The sequence below is a fragment of the Anarhichas minor genome, unplaced genomic scaffold (genome assembly GCF_050575085.1).
Source record: "Anarhichas minor isolate MPS153535 unplaced genomic scaffold, ASM5057508v1 ptg000040l, whole genome shotgun sequence".
NCBI classification, from domain to species: domain Eukaryota; kingdom Metazoa; phylum Chordata; class Actinopteri; order Perciformes; family Anarhichadidae; genus Anarhichas; species Anarhichas minor.
Genome location: NW_027466486.1, coordinates 3,149,807 through 3,167,840, shown reverse-complemented (window position 1 = coordinate 3,167,840; position 18,034 = coordinate 3,149,807). Strand labels below are relative to the sequence as shown.

Sequence of the window (18,034 nt, the reverse complement as noted above, 5' to 3'; positions counted from 1 at the left end):
TGTGTAACGTGGATGTCTCACTGTGTGTGTGTTAACGTGTTACAATGTGCTTAGGGTTAGCGTGTTAATATGGTTACATGTGCCCCAGCATCATATATTTGTATGCATATAAGTGAATGTACTGTACGTGTGTCTCGTGCATGCGTTTATAGGAGGAGGTAAAGTATTTACTTTGCCCCACATACCTATAAGCATCGGCAGCAATGCAGCGGGAGACGCAGGCAGAGACGACAGCATGAGAAAGGAAGAGCTCATGCTGAGAGAAAAGCAGCTAAAGAGTCTTAGCAAGAGGAAGGTGTGTGTGTGTGTGTTTGTGTGCTTGTTTGTGTGTGTGGAGGAATAATTTTAAACATGCATAAAGAACAAGCCGAAAGCAGAGCGTGGGGAATAGAAAAACACGAATGGGGGTGGGGGGAAGTTAAGACGGAGGAGAGAACAAGGAAGAGAAAACAGAAGGGGAGCCATGAAGACTGAAAAGAGGAGAAAGTAACAATGTCAAAAGATGCTGCTGTGCTCCTGGAAGGAAAGTGGGGAAAAGAAGAGAAAGGAAGAAGAGGAGAGCGAGCAAATGAATCTGAAGCGAGGAGAGATGAAGATTGAGGGAAAGAAAGGAAAGAAAAGGAGCAAAAGACAGAGTGAAGACAGGAGTAGATGAAGACGGAGAGATAGAAACGGAGAGTAATGTGGAGTTAATTGGAGAGACATTAAGAGTGACTGAAGCTGCAGCGCAGCAGACTGAGACAGCAACGTAACTTAAACTGAGGCTACTTACAGACAAACCTTTCTTCCTGGCAAAAAAACAAAATTAGGTGAAATTATGCACATTTCAGATGCTCAATATAAAATTTCACATTTAATAGACTCAATTTTTTCTTTTGTTTGTATGCAGAAGAGAGCAAACAGGATGTTCATTACCGTTAGTAAGAGAGTGATGATAGTCAAGTTTATTTATGCATCACAGTTCATATACGACAGCAGTAGACTTAATGCGCTTCGTGATAAACTCAGTGCTGGCAGAAAGTATCACTCATTGTCTGTGACTGCAGAGAGAAGTTCGCAACAGAAGTTGAGATTTAACGTTTGCTTTCAGCTGGATAAGCGAGGATGAATTGGATGTTTAAAAATTGAAAAATCGATCCACATGTGATTTGTCCACTTGTTCTTCTTGACCCTTTTTCCAAGAAACATGGAGCGATGTGGGGAATAAGCAACTCTTTTTCTTTTATTTACTCTCGCTATTGAGATGCTTGCCTTACTTTTCATTTACATTTCATTTTCATTTAATTGGCGACCTGATCAGCTGTATAGCGTCATGATCGTTGCAGAATGTGAATTCTGTCAGTTGTGTGCTCACACTCGCGCAGGTGCGTCCTTGTATGCATGCAACAAATATGCAACAAATCCTCCAAATTAAACACCAAAATACATTTTCTGATCTGACGCTCCTATCACCTGAACAACGTCATTTGTCTGGGCCAACCAATAAATCTGTTTTATGACGTGACTACACTATGGTTGAGGTTTGGTTAGGTTTAATCACATGAAATGACTTTGTTAGGTTTGAGGAAAGATAATGGTTTTGGAGTGGTTGTGGTTTGGAAATGATTGACGTCATTGAGCTGTCTCCCGTCTTAAAGTGATGTTTTGTTGACCCATCCATCCTTCCACCTCGACCTCCTCCTTCCACAGACTTTGTTGCTCTATAATCACCTGACTACCTCCTTCTCTCCCGTGATAATTACCACAGCCACTTCAGAACTTTGTCACTCGAACATAAACATTTGTTTTTTTGGGGCTCCTGCTGAAACAGCTGATGCTGTCGTTCTTCTTGTAGGTCGGTCTCCGTGCGCGCAGCATAAAAGCGTTGCCCCGTAGTGCTACTAAGGGTTAAATATTCCACAGAGTACCTTTAATAATGTATCCAAATGAAATGCCAACAAATGGCACAACAACAACAAAGCATACAAAGAAAGGAGAGAGGTTGTCATAACGTCTTTTTTCTTTTTACATGGTGGTTTGCTCGATCTTGTAGGTAGAAACGTTGCATCATTAAATTTCTCTGGAGCTTTTCTTTGAAGCGTCGTTTGAACCAAAAACAAGATGGTGCACGGAAAGCATTTATGGTTGACTGACGTCCCGCGCCAAGAGCGATATTTTTAAAAAATATATATATTTCAGGTCACAGCGTGACTGAAACTCTTGCTAATGCCCGCATCAGCAAGAGTGATGGATGGAGAAAAAGAGAAAGTTGTGGATGGAGAGAAGGGGTGACATAGTGAGCGTCCTTTGATGTTTGCTGGTTGATCCGGCCTGCTGTTTAGGACGCAGGCAGGTATGGTAAACATCCGAGGCTTCTCCAAGCAGCTTTGATCACAGCCATGCTGAGAGTTTATGTTGATGAGTCAGTGATGCCAGAATACTGAGATGTGGCCACATCACACAGACACACACACACACACACACACACACACAGACACACACACACACACTTTTTACTGTAAGTGTATCTACAGGACATAAACACACATCCCGTCACACACTAAGACATAAGCTTTCATTCTTCTCTTTAATCTTTCATTTAAACTTTTAAACTCCTGAATTTCTATTTTCTTTTCATCCTGACGTGTACGCACAATACCATAAAACCCTTTTACACCCTTTTATTTTTTTATTTTTTTATTTTTTTATTTTTTACTGATTGTGGTCCAAGCCTCTGAATGAACCTTTTACATCCATTTGCGAGCGAGCAGCCAAAATCCGAATCCTCCAGCTGCATCTGGCTAACCTCACCAGACAATTCAATTGCACTGAAAGAGTGAGGAGAATCTGTGAGACATCAGGGGATTAGGAACGAAGCAAACCATCATATCATATTGCACAGGTTTACACTCTGACGATATTAAAAAGAAATGCTGCGGAACAGAAAACTGAAAAAAACACCGTGTACGGAACATCATGCCCTTCAACAACAATCTGTTTTATGGGCATATTTTAAGATTATGTCTTTTTCATGAAGACACGGCTGAAGATCTATCTTCTTATCATCCTTGAAACAAATTATCAAGTTTTCCTCCTTTTGGTAGTGTTACGTTTCAAAATGATATTGACTGTTAATATGCCAGAAGTACAAAAAGCTATCTATCTCTGGAAATAAAAGATAATCAAGTTTTATCACCCGGAAAATAAGAAGTGTGTGCACTATTTCTTGTCTGACGATCAGACTTTACAAAGAATGTGTAAAAGGATTAGTGAAACTTTTTATCATTTTGCGCTGTACTTTGTTGTAAGATACCTTAAAGCCCACTGTATTGGCTTAAGTTTTGGAGATATTTTTGTTCGTCAGCCTAAGAATGTGCGGGTGTAAAGCAACACATACACAATGTCCTCCGGTTGGATTGATTGAGGCTGGAAGTGCGTCGTCTGCAGCTTGTGCAACATTGTCTATTTTGATCCTGCAGTAAAACCCGGGATCACCAAAGCCAGCAAGCCGGCTGTAATCGTTATTTTATGTATCAAATGATAATGTGGAATGCGAGGTGCTCCGCTTGAAGTGACGAACCGACAGAGAATCACCACCTGAATCTGCAGCTGCCGGCAGCTTTACGGAGCTTTACAGTGAGTTTCAGCTGGTTGTCTAGCCCTCTGAATGTTTGGGTTCACTCTCGCAGCAGGCAGCTGAAAAACCTCTAAAACCCCTCTGTACACTATACCTGCTCAGCACCAAACAATAAACAGGCAGCCAAAGAGACAGATATTTCCCTCAGGAGTTGATGAAGACCAAGAAAAAAGGAGCACAAAGAGAACGAATATTACATTCATCAGGTGGACAGAGACACAACTCCACATTAATGCCGTTGCTCCTTAATTGCTGCAACTGTTGAAGCTTAAAGTACCTTCAGTATACCATTCAATGGTGTTATTAAACTTTTATTGCTGGTTCAATTTGATTTGAGTGAAAAAAAAGGGTCAGTTTATAAACTATATTCTCCCCTGATGGTATGTAGTCCTGCAGATAGTCCTGTGAGACGTGTTTCTGAGTTTTCTGCTGCCGTCTTCAATATGGTGAAGGCGAATGGAATTCACAGCATTGAAAAAAGACTTAATAACTCAACAGCAATGTCAGTGTTTCCGCTCTGGATACTCCACAGAGTAGCAGTGTCTACACTGTGAACCGTTTTCATTGGAAGTACTTTCTACATTAGCAATAGTCCCTATGGCAACTGTTGACAAGTGTGTGACACAAATGAGATTCAATTCGCTTCCACTGTATTTGGGAGGAGACAGAAGTCTCAAATGTGTGTTTATTTTATTAATTTTTTGGGGGGGGGTGAACTGAAACTTTAAGACTAGGAAGTTATGATGCACTACATGTTAACGTGAGACCAAGGAAATCATCAGATTGTCTTAACACCAGCCTGAAAAGCTGCGTTGCACCTCTGACCCCACCCATCAGTGTGCTCCGTTGTACCTGTAGCTACACTCGACTGTGATGTCACGGTGAACTGACACATCCTGGAGTACACTGCCACATCGCTGCAAAAATAAGACTTTCCGGAGGTGTTGAGGTACTCTTTAATAGCAACCTCGTAATCATAAACATTCATGAAGTTTGATTAATGTCAGTTTTTATTAGTGTCATGACGGCTTCGTGCAGATCCCTTCAAATAAAGTGTGACAGAATATTTGTAATGTCTCTAACAGGTGCGATAGGGTTTAATCATTTGCAAACTGTGATCACCAATATGCACATTGAAAGAAATACACACCGATACCTACACTAACGACACACACACACACGCACACACACACACACACACACATCGTGCACATAAGCTCCATGAGGAAGAGGTGGGCTGTAAGTGTGAGAGCATTCCCGTGTCTTTTTGGCCAGCGCAGTGTGTGTGTTTAATTCCTAATGACACACAGCCTGAGAGCAGGGGATGCAGGGACACACTCATCCACACTTAACTGCACACCAACATGTACTGTTTAACAGCTCGGTGGCACACACCTGCACACACACACACACACACACTTGCACACACAGCTTCTTCATGCCTGGCTGTATTAGGAATGCAGACAGTGTCACAGGAGCAGAGCAGGGCGCTGAGTGGCTTAATACAACCTAATGTATCCTGGCACATTAGCCCTTTCTTGGATTGAGCATCCTCACTCATCGGGACCCACTTTACCAGGCTACCATTTAACCGACCACACACACACATACTTGCGTCCATTCAAGCAAACACACGCACATACAGTGTATGCCCAAAGTACTAATGCTCTGATGGGAGTCATCCATAAATGTATCAGTGCACAATCAATAGGCAAAGCACATTTGAGTCAGATGGAAAACCACAGTTGTACAAATTGAAATGAAAGACAAAAGAACCTCCTCCCCCATCTGCTCTTCCTCCAGCTGGCCTCCTCCTCCTCCTCCTCTTCTGCTCTTTCTTTCCTCCTCCCTTTTTTCTTCTTTCCGTCTTGTTTTACTCTCACTTTGTGCAATCTCATTATCCCTCTCCGTCCCCCTCCTCTCTCTGTCTTTCTCTTTCTTTTGTCCTCTTTCCACACGTATCGCCATTACTCCCCTACCTTTTCTCTCTCTCTCTCTGTCTCCCTCCTTCTCTTCTTTCCTTTTAGCTGTTATATTCTCATTCTGTGCATCTCTCCCTCTGTTTCTCTCTCTGCCTTTCCCCTTTAGTTGTTAATCAGAGCTGATTGGGAGCAGAGAGAGCTGAGAGGAGCTCCCTAGTGGATCAATGCCTCTAAATGATCTGTTCAAGGATCCCTTTAGAACCTGCAAAACTCGCTCTGATAGGGCACCGAAGCATGAAGGCGCTCATTTCACATCTAACTCACTTCCTGATTTGCCCTCTGGGAGAGAGATAGGACTGCCGTTATAGGGATAATTTGTCTCAAAGCTTAATATCCCGCTAACCAACAGTGCTTAGACCAAAATGTCTTCATTCCAGGCAATCAATTACTGCCAAGGTGAGGGGGGGAAAATGATGAATTTGTTTAAAAAGCTCAGTCTGTGTTTGTGTGCGCGCCATCTGAGACGTTGAGATTGCCCGACAAACTGGCGTTGTTTATTCTCGTTTGATCGAAGACGTTTTCCTGCTTCTCAAATTTACTGAGCGTCGAGAAAACAAGATTTGATAATGTGCGGCAGCTGAATTTAAAATATGTATTTGAGGGGGTACACCTGAAATTAAATTGATTGTAGCCGTGGCGAGCAGTGATGTTAATGACGAGCACCAGAAGAAGAAGCGTCCGCTACAGACGTGTGCACGTGCCCACAAAGAGACAACACTACGATATCCCACTAAAGGATGCTGAACAGCCATTCAAAATGTGAGATGGTTTACTGAAGATTGGCTCGATGTGGAACTTGTATTTGAAATGAGTGTGGGTTGGTAAAGATGCAAAAACAAAAAGATTATCAAGTCATTCTCTTGGGACATATTATTTATGAAGTGCTAGTAAATAAAACATCTGAAATATCAAATATTTAAAAACCGATGTATTGTATTTTCTCACAGTAAAGTGCTGATATGAAAGCAAAGTTATTCATGAAACAAAGTTATGTATTTTAAGACAACGGTTAAACAAATACTATTTAGAGTACTGATTCAGCAATAGACGATAAATATTGATTGATCCGTTTCAGCTTCATAACCTTTGCTAATAGATACCATTAATTTAAAGTGAAGCTCTCATATTGTGGATTTTCCAGCATAGTAATCTAAAACTGTTTAACAAAGATAAATTGTGTGATACTTTTATTTATATTTTTCTTATTGTCAACAAAATGCATGTAGATACCAAAACAACAATGAATTGATTTTCCTCACAAATATTGTCGGTGTAGCCGAAAGGCAGATATAAAGTAGCTTATTCCTTTGTGCTCTGTTGTCCAAAGATGATTAACGTATCTAAGTCTTCATAACCATAAACCTGGGCACTCACTAAATGAAAATATGGATTCGTTTTTAAAGTTTAGTTTCTTTAGAACAAATGTGAGAACCACGGACAAGACGGAGAAGTCGTGAAGTTTGGAGAAACAGACCATTGTTGTTTTTTTTTGTGTGTTTCAAGGGAACTTGTTGACAATAACAAAAATATACAATATCGGCAGCTTTATCCTTTAAGAGAGACTGTTTCACTCCAGTGACTCTCAGATTGTAAACAGAAGTTCAGTTGCCATATGAGCAACGTTGGCATCAAAACATAAACATAAATAGAGCCTGTATAATGTAGGGGGAAATGCAGCCATATGTTTTTAATGTACTCCGACTGCCTTGCAGAGAGTGTTCAAGCACCATCTTGTACTTCCATATGCTATCTGGTATTATTTACGAACTCTTTGACTCAGTGCCAGGAGAAGGAATATAGCATGGGTAAATACCGCAAAGTAATCCCCTTTACAATGTGCCTATACACTGATATTTCTTCTTCGGTAACCTCTGGCCTACTTCAGTTCATCATGCCACCTTCAGTCATCCGCATGTGTACGGAAGTAAGTGGGCTTTCACCAGCGACTCTATACACTGCTTCGGGCGGCGGGATAATAATGTGTGCTCTCTACCATCGCATGACCCACTTCTCTTGAGAAGGCTCATTCAAGCACTCGGACTGGAAAAAAAGAACATATTCCAAACATGCTAATAACTCCCATGAAGCATAGCTCGGAAAGCTTTATTAGAATAACATTGGTAACTATGCAGGCTTTTGGGGAAACCCGAGGGATTATTATTGATTTTCTTTGGCCTCCTCTTGTTTATTAAATAGTTGCAAACACCCTTCAGGATATTTTTTTGCTACAAACTACCACATGACTCAGGTGGTTTCAAGGCCCCCTCTATCAGAAAGCGTGTGTTGAAGTGTCCTTGAGCAACGCGTGGCACCTCTGAGGGTTGCTGTTCTGTAGCTCACTCGACCTTGGATCTTCCTGTGGAGATGTACGGACAGAAAAATCCCAACAGCGATCATACAATTTCATATAATTACAGTGCACAGCATGAGTGAACTAAGTGGACACTCACCGCAGTTTCCTTTATGCTGTGCAATCATACAGAAACTTAATATAGGTAGTAAATATTCATGGTATTGTAGAAGATTAGGTTTTTTTTCTCAAAATAGATGTCTCACTCTATCTCATTTCTCCTCTGTAAACTATTCCTGAAGCCTCCTCACCCCTGCACGCTGATTCTGTGCGTCTTTTCCGGAGCCTGTTTGTGACTCTTTTTATTCATGAAGAAATTCTAATTTCGTTGTTTCCTTTGTGTCTTGCAGGTTCTGGCACGGGGAGTACCGGGTGGCAGTGAACATTAATGACTATCTGGACATCTACTGTCCTTACTACGAGGGTCCTCCGTCCCACGGGCGCATGGAGCGCTACATCCTGTTCATGGTCAACCACGAGGGCTACACCTCCTGCCAGCACAGGATGCGCGGCTTCAAGCGCTGGGAGTGCAACCGTCCCAGCGGTCCTGACGGACCCCTGCGCTTCTCAGAGAAGTTCCAGCTCTTCACTCCCTTCTCCCTGGGCTTTGAGTTCAGGCCCGGACACGAGTACTACTACATCTGTGGGTTATCAGCAGTGTGTGTTTCTGTGTGTGAGGTTGTGTGTGTGCAGGCAAACAGTATTTGTCCGTTTGTCGTGTGCATGCGAGCGCGCGCGCCTCTGTTTGCGTGTTAGTTGTTCAATATGCATTTGTAAACGATATCTAAATATGCAATCAACAGAAGCTGATTGAGAGAGTTCTCAAACATCGCCCACGATGTCGCTCGCACACCCACAGGGGCGCATCAAATACACCTTCCATCTCTCACTCGCTCCCCCTACTCTTTCTCTCTCACTCTCTTTATTCCTCGATGTGTCTGTCTGCTTCTGTCGAGGTCATAAGTGGTGTGCTCAGCAAAGTGGTAAAAATGTCACCAGGCGTATTTTGTAATCATTTTTATATTAGCTGTATTGATTTTCTCCTCACTCCAACAAGTGATGTATTAGCATCACAGATGGGCATTATCCCCTGAGACTGTTTTTCTGAACAGAGTATAAAAAGGTATCATTCCCTCATCAGGCATGAGACAAATAGTAGCTTCACATTACTCTTAAACATTGTTTTCAGCTGCTAGGTGGGCCAGATTGGTAGGAGAGATTTACCGCATCCTGACTGTTTAGTGCAAGACCAGTCGGTAATCACAGAAAAGCACATTAAATTGACTTTCAAAAGCTTTGCTGTCAGTGGCCAAACTTTCTGCAGCTGCACAGACAAGTGCCGCTTTTCTCTGTGCGGAGGCTGCGAGAGCTGCTCGGCTTGTGACAAAACATTTGACTGTTTGAAACCACCGACCAGATGGGAGAATATGTTGAAAGAAGAAGAAGACGGTCATAATTCACACGATCACAAGAGGTCACACGTCAGGCGAATGTACGCACAGGTTGTCGTAACTTTTTGAACAAACAATTTATTCTGTTGTTTGTCTGGCAAGGACGGTCTCGAGCTGCCGTGTGTGAAATGACTTTACAAAAAGTAATCCTTTTGTAATTATTCATTTCTCTTGTAACTTGATGACTTTGCTTTATAACCAATTAGCAAAGTTATCTCACTAGATCTCTAAGCTCTCTAAACGTCATACCAAACCTGAACTGTCATTCTATCAGAATTTGTCACGTAGACGAATGATTCTGTAGCAGCATTTCTGCCACGATGCAGCCCAGCACAGGTCTCTTTATTACCTCGCTGTGTTGCCGCTGCACAGCTGACCTTAACCTTTTCAGCGGGAGATGATGCAGTCTCACCATGACCCATAATGGGATGAGGTTCGTCTGCCATCAGTTTCAGGTCGCCATGCAGCTGCGACATATTTTTTGATTTAGTTTCTTGGCCTTGGACAGAGATTCTGACCTTACAGGGATATTCTCATTCACACAACGGGCAGAGCGATCAGCCAAGGCAAAAAAAACACTCCGTGATAGATATTGGCAGGTTTTAATGCAATGTGTTGTAGCATTACTGTGTTCGGATGGTATTTCTAATGCGGTAACATGATTTTGTGACATAGTGCAATCACTGAGAACCAATGTGCTGCACTACTGAATTAAAAGATAATGAGATTAAAGTAATGTGTTTCCTCCCACACTATTTGTTTTTAGAGTAAGTTTTAATAATGAGCACTAAGTATCTGCAAATATTTCTTTGCCCCAGTCTGTTGTCACACACCAGGCGAGAGTCAGAGAGCTAAAGCGGCAAAGATAACAGCCACCCGATGTCCTACTGCACTTTTCCCAGTCGGCACACGCACTCTCACACTCACACTCACACTCACACACACACACACACACACACCAATCTCGTAGAGTACACATTCCCCTCAAGGGTCCCAGAAACACAATAGTATAGTCAGCAACTATACAACTATGGAGGGGCCCTGTCCATCCTGACATGAGACTGAAAACAAAAGAGAGTGTGTGTGTGTGTGTGTGTGTGTGTGTGTGTGTGTGTGTGTGTGTGTGCACATGTATTGTAGGGGGAGGGCTGGTTGTGGGGTCAGTTGTCAAGCGATTGTGAGTCCGTGAAAGACCATGTCCATCATCTTGACTGACAGCCACACACGTTTTTGTCTCGCATGGTTTCTCACATGCACATACAAACACACACACACAGGTCAGTATTGATGTGAAACGAAGGCATTTTGACATTTTTAACCACCCAGCCCTTCAGATGAGTGTGTGTGTGTGTGTGTCTCCTAGCCGTATATACTCCACGAAGTAAAACACATCGATCTTTGATGGTGATCCGTGGCCAGACCTGTATGAGTGTGCGCCGATGTGTGCACGTTGGTGTGTGTATTTGTCATGTGGTTGACATGTTGACAGGTCCACTCCACCCCTTACTTCTCCCAGCTGCCATCTGATGAGGTTGAGTGATTTTCAATGGGTTTTCAGGAGACGCCGGATTGTGGATGTGCTGGGAAACGGAGGCGCTGGGAGAGCTGATAAGACTTTTGAAAAATGACAAAAGTGAACATTTTTTGGAGGGCACGAAGAAAAGGAATTCTAGCCCTTTCACCCTGATATGTTGCCATTTGTCAGTGAAACAGTGGGAAACCCGAAACAAAGACACACAACAGGAGAGATAGCTCGATACAAAGCTGGCGGGGGCTTCATAGGGGACCGCGATGCGCTTTCTCTGGGCACTGTAAGGAGGGTAGATGGAGCATTTGAAGACATTTGAGGCAGTGAAAGTGGGCTACAGGGAAGGCATGAAAGGGTGAAGGGCAGAGAGGGAGGGAGGGAGGAGTTCTGGGCAGAAAATGAGGGAGGAGAGAGGGCATAGGAAGGGTCAGATTTATTTCCTGTGCGCTGTGGATCTTGATGATGGTCCTCTCCAGGGTCACTCTGGGCTCTGGCTATGCAGACATCCTCAAGGGAGAAGGCCAATAGGTCTCCACGCAAACCTCTGCAAGCACCAGTGTGTGTGCACATTCTTTTGCTCGTATGTGTGTGAGTGTGTGTGTGTGTGTGCGAGGGGTCAGAGAGTTGGTCACCATCTGCTTTAAGGTCTTCAGTTCTATTTCACATCAGAGTGACGTGGGACTAAAAACCCAGATTCAATTTAATTGAGTCCACATTGAAGTTTGAGTCATAGTAACTTTTTAACATTTTTCAAAAAAAAATTGGCATTCAGCCAGTGCAGCACGGTGGCTCAGTGGTTAGCACTGTCACCTAACGGCAAGAAGGACCTGCGTCTGTGGGGAATTTGCATGGATTTCCTTCCCCATTCCAAAGACATTCAAGTCAGGTCGATTGGAGAGCTGGTGTTTCATTTAGGTGTGAATGTGAGTGCGACTGAATCCCAGTGTGCGGGCTGATCCCTCACAGACTTGTTTACATTGCCTGAAGTGCTCAGTATGTTTACGGGAGCTCATAAGCTTGGGAGCATGGGTTTAAGAGAACTTAAAAGGACATAATATAAGAAAGTCTCCAACGGCTTGAAGCAATAAATGTCATCAGGAAAGCTCTAGGCTGCATTAATGACTACATTAATGTCAAATTATAACAAATGAGAGAACAAATTCTTTATAATGCCTACCCTTGATTTACCACCTCTGACATTTTTGTTTCAACCTAATTATAGCATGTATGTGTTTTACTTTGCTGAACAAGAAGAAAGGTCTAGAAAAGTCTGCATAATAATGTATGAAAAATTAAACATTAAAGCCCACAGACATACTAGTTTCTGACAAAAGCCATGCACCAGTGAATAAAGTCAGCAGAACAATCATGTCCACTGTATCTGTTATGAACTTAAGTATTGTCAACCCATAAATAGGTACGGTGACTTCAAATAATTGGGGTTAAATTGAGGCTTGGTGAAGGGTCCATGAAACGGCCACGTTCACAGTGTGTCAGTTTGTGGTAATTGGAATAATTTCAAATTAGTTTGAGAAGAGGCGCCTCTAAATTAAAATACTAAAACAGATGAAGGCATTCAGCTGGGTTACCTAAAGCAGTGGTTCTCAACTGGTCTGGCTGCGGGACCCACCATCACCCCTTAATGACAAGCCGGGACCCACGACCCAAATTATATATATATATATATATATATATATAATTTGGGTATATCTATATTCAAGAAGTCTAGTAGTAGTAACGTCTCTGTGTAGTAAACAACTGTCAAATCAAATAAAGAAAGTACACATCAATTATATTTTAACAAATATTATTCTCATTTTTCAAATTTAACTGGATGGATTATAAATAATACATAGAAATACATGAATAAATGTTCTTCTCATTTCAAGTAAAATAAAGGCTGGATTAAAAAATAAATTACTTAACGAAATTCATTTTAGCAAAATTATTTTCACTGAATTGCCCTGCAGCTTTAAATTCAGTTGTCAAGGTGTGTGTACATCTCACTCAAGTCAGGAAACTTGTCAGAATACCCATATTTGATTGGCTGAGCTTCATCACGTGATGTGATTCACAACGCATTGGTCGGTGTTTTTCCTGCACCGCTGAACAAGTGCCGTAAATGCTGGAATAATTCCGCTGCATAAAAAATGCCCTTCAAAATAAAATCACAACATTTTTTTTTTTTTTTTTTTTTTGTCAGGCAAAGGCCCGCGACCTACTGAAAACCGGTCCGCGACCCACTTTTGGGTCGCGACCCACCAGTTGAGAATCACTGACCTAAAGGATACGGCTGGTGTAGTGGTAGAACTATATTTGCTTATTGTAAGCAAATCCCATGAAAATACCAAAACCAGTGTGGTAGTCTGTCTCTCAATACTTTTTTTGACAATACTTTCTGGCTATATTATCTCTATCTATTCATTCCTACTGAAAACATACATCTTTGAAAAAAGGTCAAAACTGCCATTGTTACAGTACTGTCTCCAGTCCAGTCCTCCAGTAGCACTCTGAGGCAGAACAACATTTAAAATAAATAAATAAATAAAACGTTTATTAAATGATCTCAATTACTTTATGATTTGAAACAGCAGCACAAATCGCGTCATCTCTCAACTAATCTCCTCTTTCAATCTTTTTACAGCGTCTCCTCACCCAAACCATGTGGGGCGAGCATGTCTAAAGCTGAAGGTGTATGTCAGACCTCCAGGTAAGTCACGCTTTAACTACACACTCATACACACACACGCAAAGGTCTAGATTGGCTATCAAAGTAAAAATTAGTGGGGAATAAGAGGTCTGATGGAATGCCCCGGCAACACTCTCTGCTCTGATTCACAGACCAGCCAGGCAACACTTTAACACCTTTACTCACACACACATTCTGACACATTCACACATACAAGCTCACACAAGTGTGCGCAGGCGCGCATGCACGCAGGCACAAAGTGGCATACGCACTTCACATCAGATCACATCACATCACACTGGGTGTGAGGGAGACCTTCTGTCCTTGTAGAAAGAGAACAGAGCAGGCTGAAAGTGCTCTCTAAAAATGTTACCGAGCCTCCGCATCACTCTACTGGCTGGATTTGTTCATAAGAAACAAGAGAGCAATCTAATAATAAACCCATCGCATACTCTAGAAGTCTAATCTAATAATAGACACTTCGTATTTCTTAATAAAATTCCCATTACGCCTCAGCCTTGTGGTAAATGATGAAGCGCGACTTGCTCGCCACATAATACCCAGTTTGTTATACAGCATGCAACCTGATAAGATATACTCTTTTGAAAATAGCTCCCTCATAGATCGGCAAAGACAGGATGCAGTGCTCACTAGAGTATGTAGTTCTGCCGTAAAGTAACTCAACAGAGTGTCGACATACATAGGGAGCAGGTTACAGCGGCCATTACACTACACTTGCGTTATCTTGAAGATCTACCTGTATGTCTTTTCAAAGGCGGATTCTACCTCATGAGTTTTCCGGCTAAGCCCGACTAAAGAATCAAACCTGGGTAGTAACGCGTCTCCCTAGATAATGACACGGCTTTGAAGATCTTCGTACAAGGATGAGAGTCGGCCTTCGCAGCTTTTCCAGACTGAGATCATTCCATCTATCGCTAAGAGGGGGAAGGAATTTCTCTCCTCCTCCATAATTACTGAAACAACATACGTTCTTTTATTCTGTCATTGCGGCGGCTCCTCGTTGATTTCTGCCTTTTTTGCTGCTCTTAAAGTAATCTGTCTGACATTGCAACTTCCATCTCATCTGTGAAATACTGTCACCAGAGTGAGCTGTGAGCGGTTGCACATGTGTGTGAATGTCTTTGTGTGTGTGTGTGTGTGTGTGTGTGTCAGCTGCTCCAGATTCTGAGTCTCTGTGATTAAACTGTAATTAGGTTGGTTAAACCCCCTGCAGAGCTCAGTTGCTGTCGTCTTCTCCACCTCCCTCTTTCCTCTCCTCATCCCTCGTCTTCTCCCTGCCTTTCCTTGGCTTTTGAATTGTGAGAGTTTTGTGGTTTGTCGCTCACTTTCCACATTTTTTCCCTGGTGATAATTCCACTTGTCTACCCGTCTTCTTTCCATAAATCCTCTCCCTCCTTCATCCAGTTTGTTTTAGATTGTCTTGTCTTTGTGTCAGTCTGTGTGTGTCCCTCTCAGTTCAGATGTTTTGTCGTTTCTCTCTTCTTTCCGTTTCAGATGGGTCGGGATATGATTCACCAGAGCCCTTCCTCACTGATGGAGGTCCATGCTGGAGGCCAGGGTCCATGGTCCTGTTTGCTGTTCTGGCCTCACTGCTCCTGGGTCTCTTCTCCTGGCTGTGAACCCTCTCCCCGTCCTGGAGCTCCCACCCAGGGTCGCTGGGCTGGGCTGGCTGTCCCTCTAAATCCACCACCCCTCAGGGAAGCCCTCTGTCTCCGTCCCCTCCCCCCCCCCCCCCCCCCCCCCCCCCTTCCCCTTCTCTCCCACCTCCACCTCTATACGACCACCAACCACACCCACTGCCAGCCCCCTCCATTGCCCAGCATCGGACACTGCTCCCCGGACTGGCTGAGAGGGTTGGGTCTTGAGCTGTCTGGGAAGCTTCGCTTCATCTCTGATGCAGCTGAAAAACACAAGGGAAATGTCTCTGCACTCATATCAGGGGGTCCTTTTGATTTGTCTATTGACTCTTGGCCACTGATGGGGTAGATGTAGCCGCGGCTATGATTAAACTTGTCGTTCCAGTGCAATTCCTATCATCCAATCACGGCAGGATGCATTAAGCGATAGGCCTGGATGCACAAAAATTGGATTTTTCTCACATTGCTATCCCATCGTCAAGCTTGCATTGTAATTGGAATTCTATACTACCTGGACCAGTTCCAACTGCAAGGAGAATGAGAGCAAACGTAGAGAAGGAGAGAAGAAAAGTGACCCGGCCGGTGCAGAAAAGAAAAGGAAAACAATGCGAGCACAGATTTAAATAAATACGACCGTATCGGAAATGTAATGTTATATGTGTTGATATTTTCAGACACGGTGTAGATTCACAGCAATGTGATACAAAAATCCTACAGTTTGATTTTTGTTTTGTTTTTTTCTATGAGAAGCTAAGATACCACATTCTAATGACAAGTATAATCATAGGCTGTTTCAGCGGGAGGGTGGGGTGTGTGTAGGGGGGTGTTCTGGGTGGGTTGGGTGAGGTGTATATTTTCAGGTGGGATGTGTTCTGTCTTATTCGTGTTTCTAAACAAAGCATTTATCACAGCCTGGCCAGCACGGGCGTCTTCGGCACTGTCTAATGTCGACTGGGTCGGGTGACTTTTGGAACCATGACTTTCTCATGTATGAATGTACCACTGGTCACCCACCTCTTTGTCTTTCTGTATTATTATGACTGTGGTCACTTACAGTACCTTCTCTAGGACTGGCAAGGTTTAACGGGATTTGGAGGGATGGTGGGTGCCGGGGGCAGGAGGAGAGCGAAGCAAGGATGAATGGAGGACAGGTGACAAAAGGAGGCGACACTCAAGTTGCATGACCACTGTGAAACCTTCAGATCAACCTCGTTTGTAATGATGATATATTTTTTCATGGGGAAAATCAGAAACACCCTGCTACCGCTCTCTTGCTCTCCCTGAGACTTTTTTTTTTCAGACATCAAAAGGAAAAAAAAATCCAGCCGCTCTCCTCACACTGTTTCTCCTGTCTGGCTTTCGGTCGTTGATGGATTAGCTTGGGCCGGGAGATAAATGGACCCGCAGGGTGAAACTGACTGGAAATCAGCCCTCAGAGCCCAGGCCAGATCACAATGGACATAAATACTGACTGAAACTGGTCCTGGGTCTGAGAGTTAAACCAATAAGGGAAGCGCATAGACTCTGGCAAATGAGGCGAGGTGTGTGTGTGGGGTAGCATCACAAAAACACACATGCGCACGCACACACATACACACACACACACACATATACATGCACACGCACACAGTCTTTGATAACGGGACGGTTCCTCTGAGATTTTGGGAGCATTCGTGGACGTGACTATAAAGGGAACAGCGCAAAGAGAGAGGGAGCAGAGGAAGGAGAGAGAGTTTGTGTGTATCATGGGACCGAGTCTTCTTTAATGTTGGGATGTGAACCTAATGAGTAAGCACTGTGAACACACACATACATACACACATGACGACCAGTGTACAGATACACACACACACACACGTACAGACATATGTAGAAAAGCACATGCAGATCTAGACATTTACAAAAACATGGCATGCACATACACACATGTACAAAGACACACACACACACACAAGAAAACACAAACAAGGGGAAGCACTTCCTTCCATGTTTCATCTTATTTTTGTAGCATTTAAAATCACTGTTAATTACTCCTGTGTGGGATGCAGTGATGGGGTATAGCCTGTGGAAGATTAAAAAAATGTGTTTTCTCTTCTTCTATTCCACTGATGCTGTCCTTCTATCGTTCTTCTTCTCTGGTTTGTGATCCATGGTTGGTAGTGGTAGGATGCCTCCAGGTCTGAGCGTCATGTATGAGTTTGTCTCCTTTTCTGTTTGTGGTGTTTTTTTGTGGGAGCTGACCTCAGTCATTAAAGTCAGTCAGTCAAAAGTAAACACAGAAGTCAGAGCAAGGAGAGAAACACACAAATAAAGATTGTCTTTTTGTCTACTCGGAAAACTAAATGAGTGGAATTTCTTCAGTGGAAATGTGAATTAATTTTCATTTGATGGGTTTTTTTCCCCCCCCAAAGGACAGATGATTGTATTCATGTATTAAACTGCACCTGGGTCTTTATTTTGCCCGGTCTATCTTCCTCTGACGTCAAAGTCTTGGGACGGTGAGCGTTGAGCTCTGCCAGTCAAAGCATGAAATTATTCAGATGAAATCACCCACTCCAATCTTCAGCTGTTTCTCCCTCAGCGATGTGACAGCTAATCTGAACTGCTGACAACATGGAGACTGAATAGCTTGATAGCCTTTCCTCCCTGGTTTCCATCAGATTCACAGCAGTGTGGCCTTCCAGTGATGGAAAGCAACCAAGTGCATTTACTCAAGTACTGTACTTATGTACAATTTTCATGTACATGTACTTTACTTGA

General features: G+C 43.0%; 1 protein-coding gene across 1 annotated transcript in view; it reads left to right on the top strand.

Annotated features, from left to right (window-relative positions):
* efna2a (ephrin-A2a) overlaps nt 1-15,256 on the top strand; it is a 72,999-nt gene extending 57,743 nt beyond the window's left edge. The window contains exons 2-4 of the mRNA XM_076108048.1: nt 8,299-8,591; nt 13,572-13,637; nt 15,132-15,256. Of these exons, the coding sequence (XP_075964163.1) occupies nt 8,299-8,591; nt 13,572-13,637; nt 15,132-15,256 (484 nt within the window). The remainder of the gene's footprint in view (nt 1-8,298; nt 8,592-13,571; nt 13,638-15,131) is intronic.
* The last annotated feature ends 2,778 nt before the right edge of the window (nt 15,257-18,034 follow it).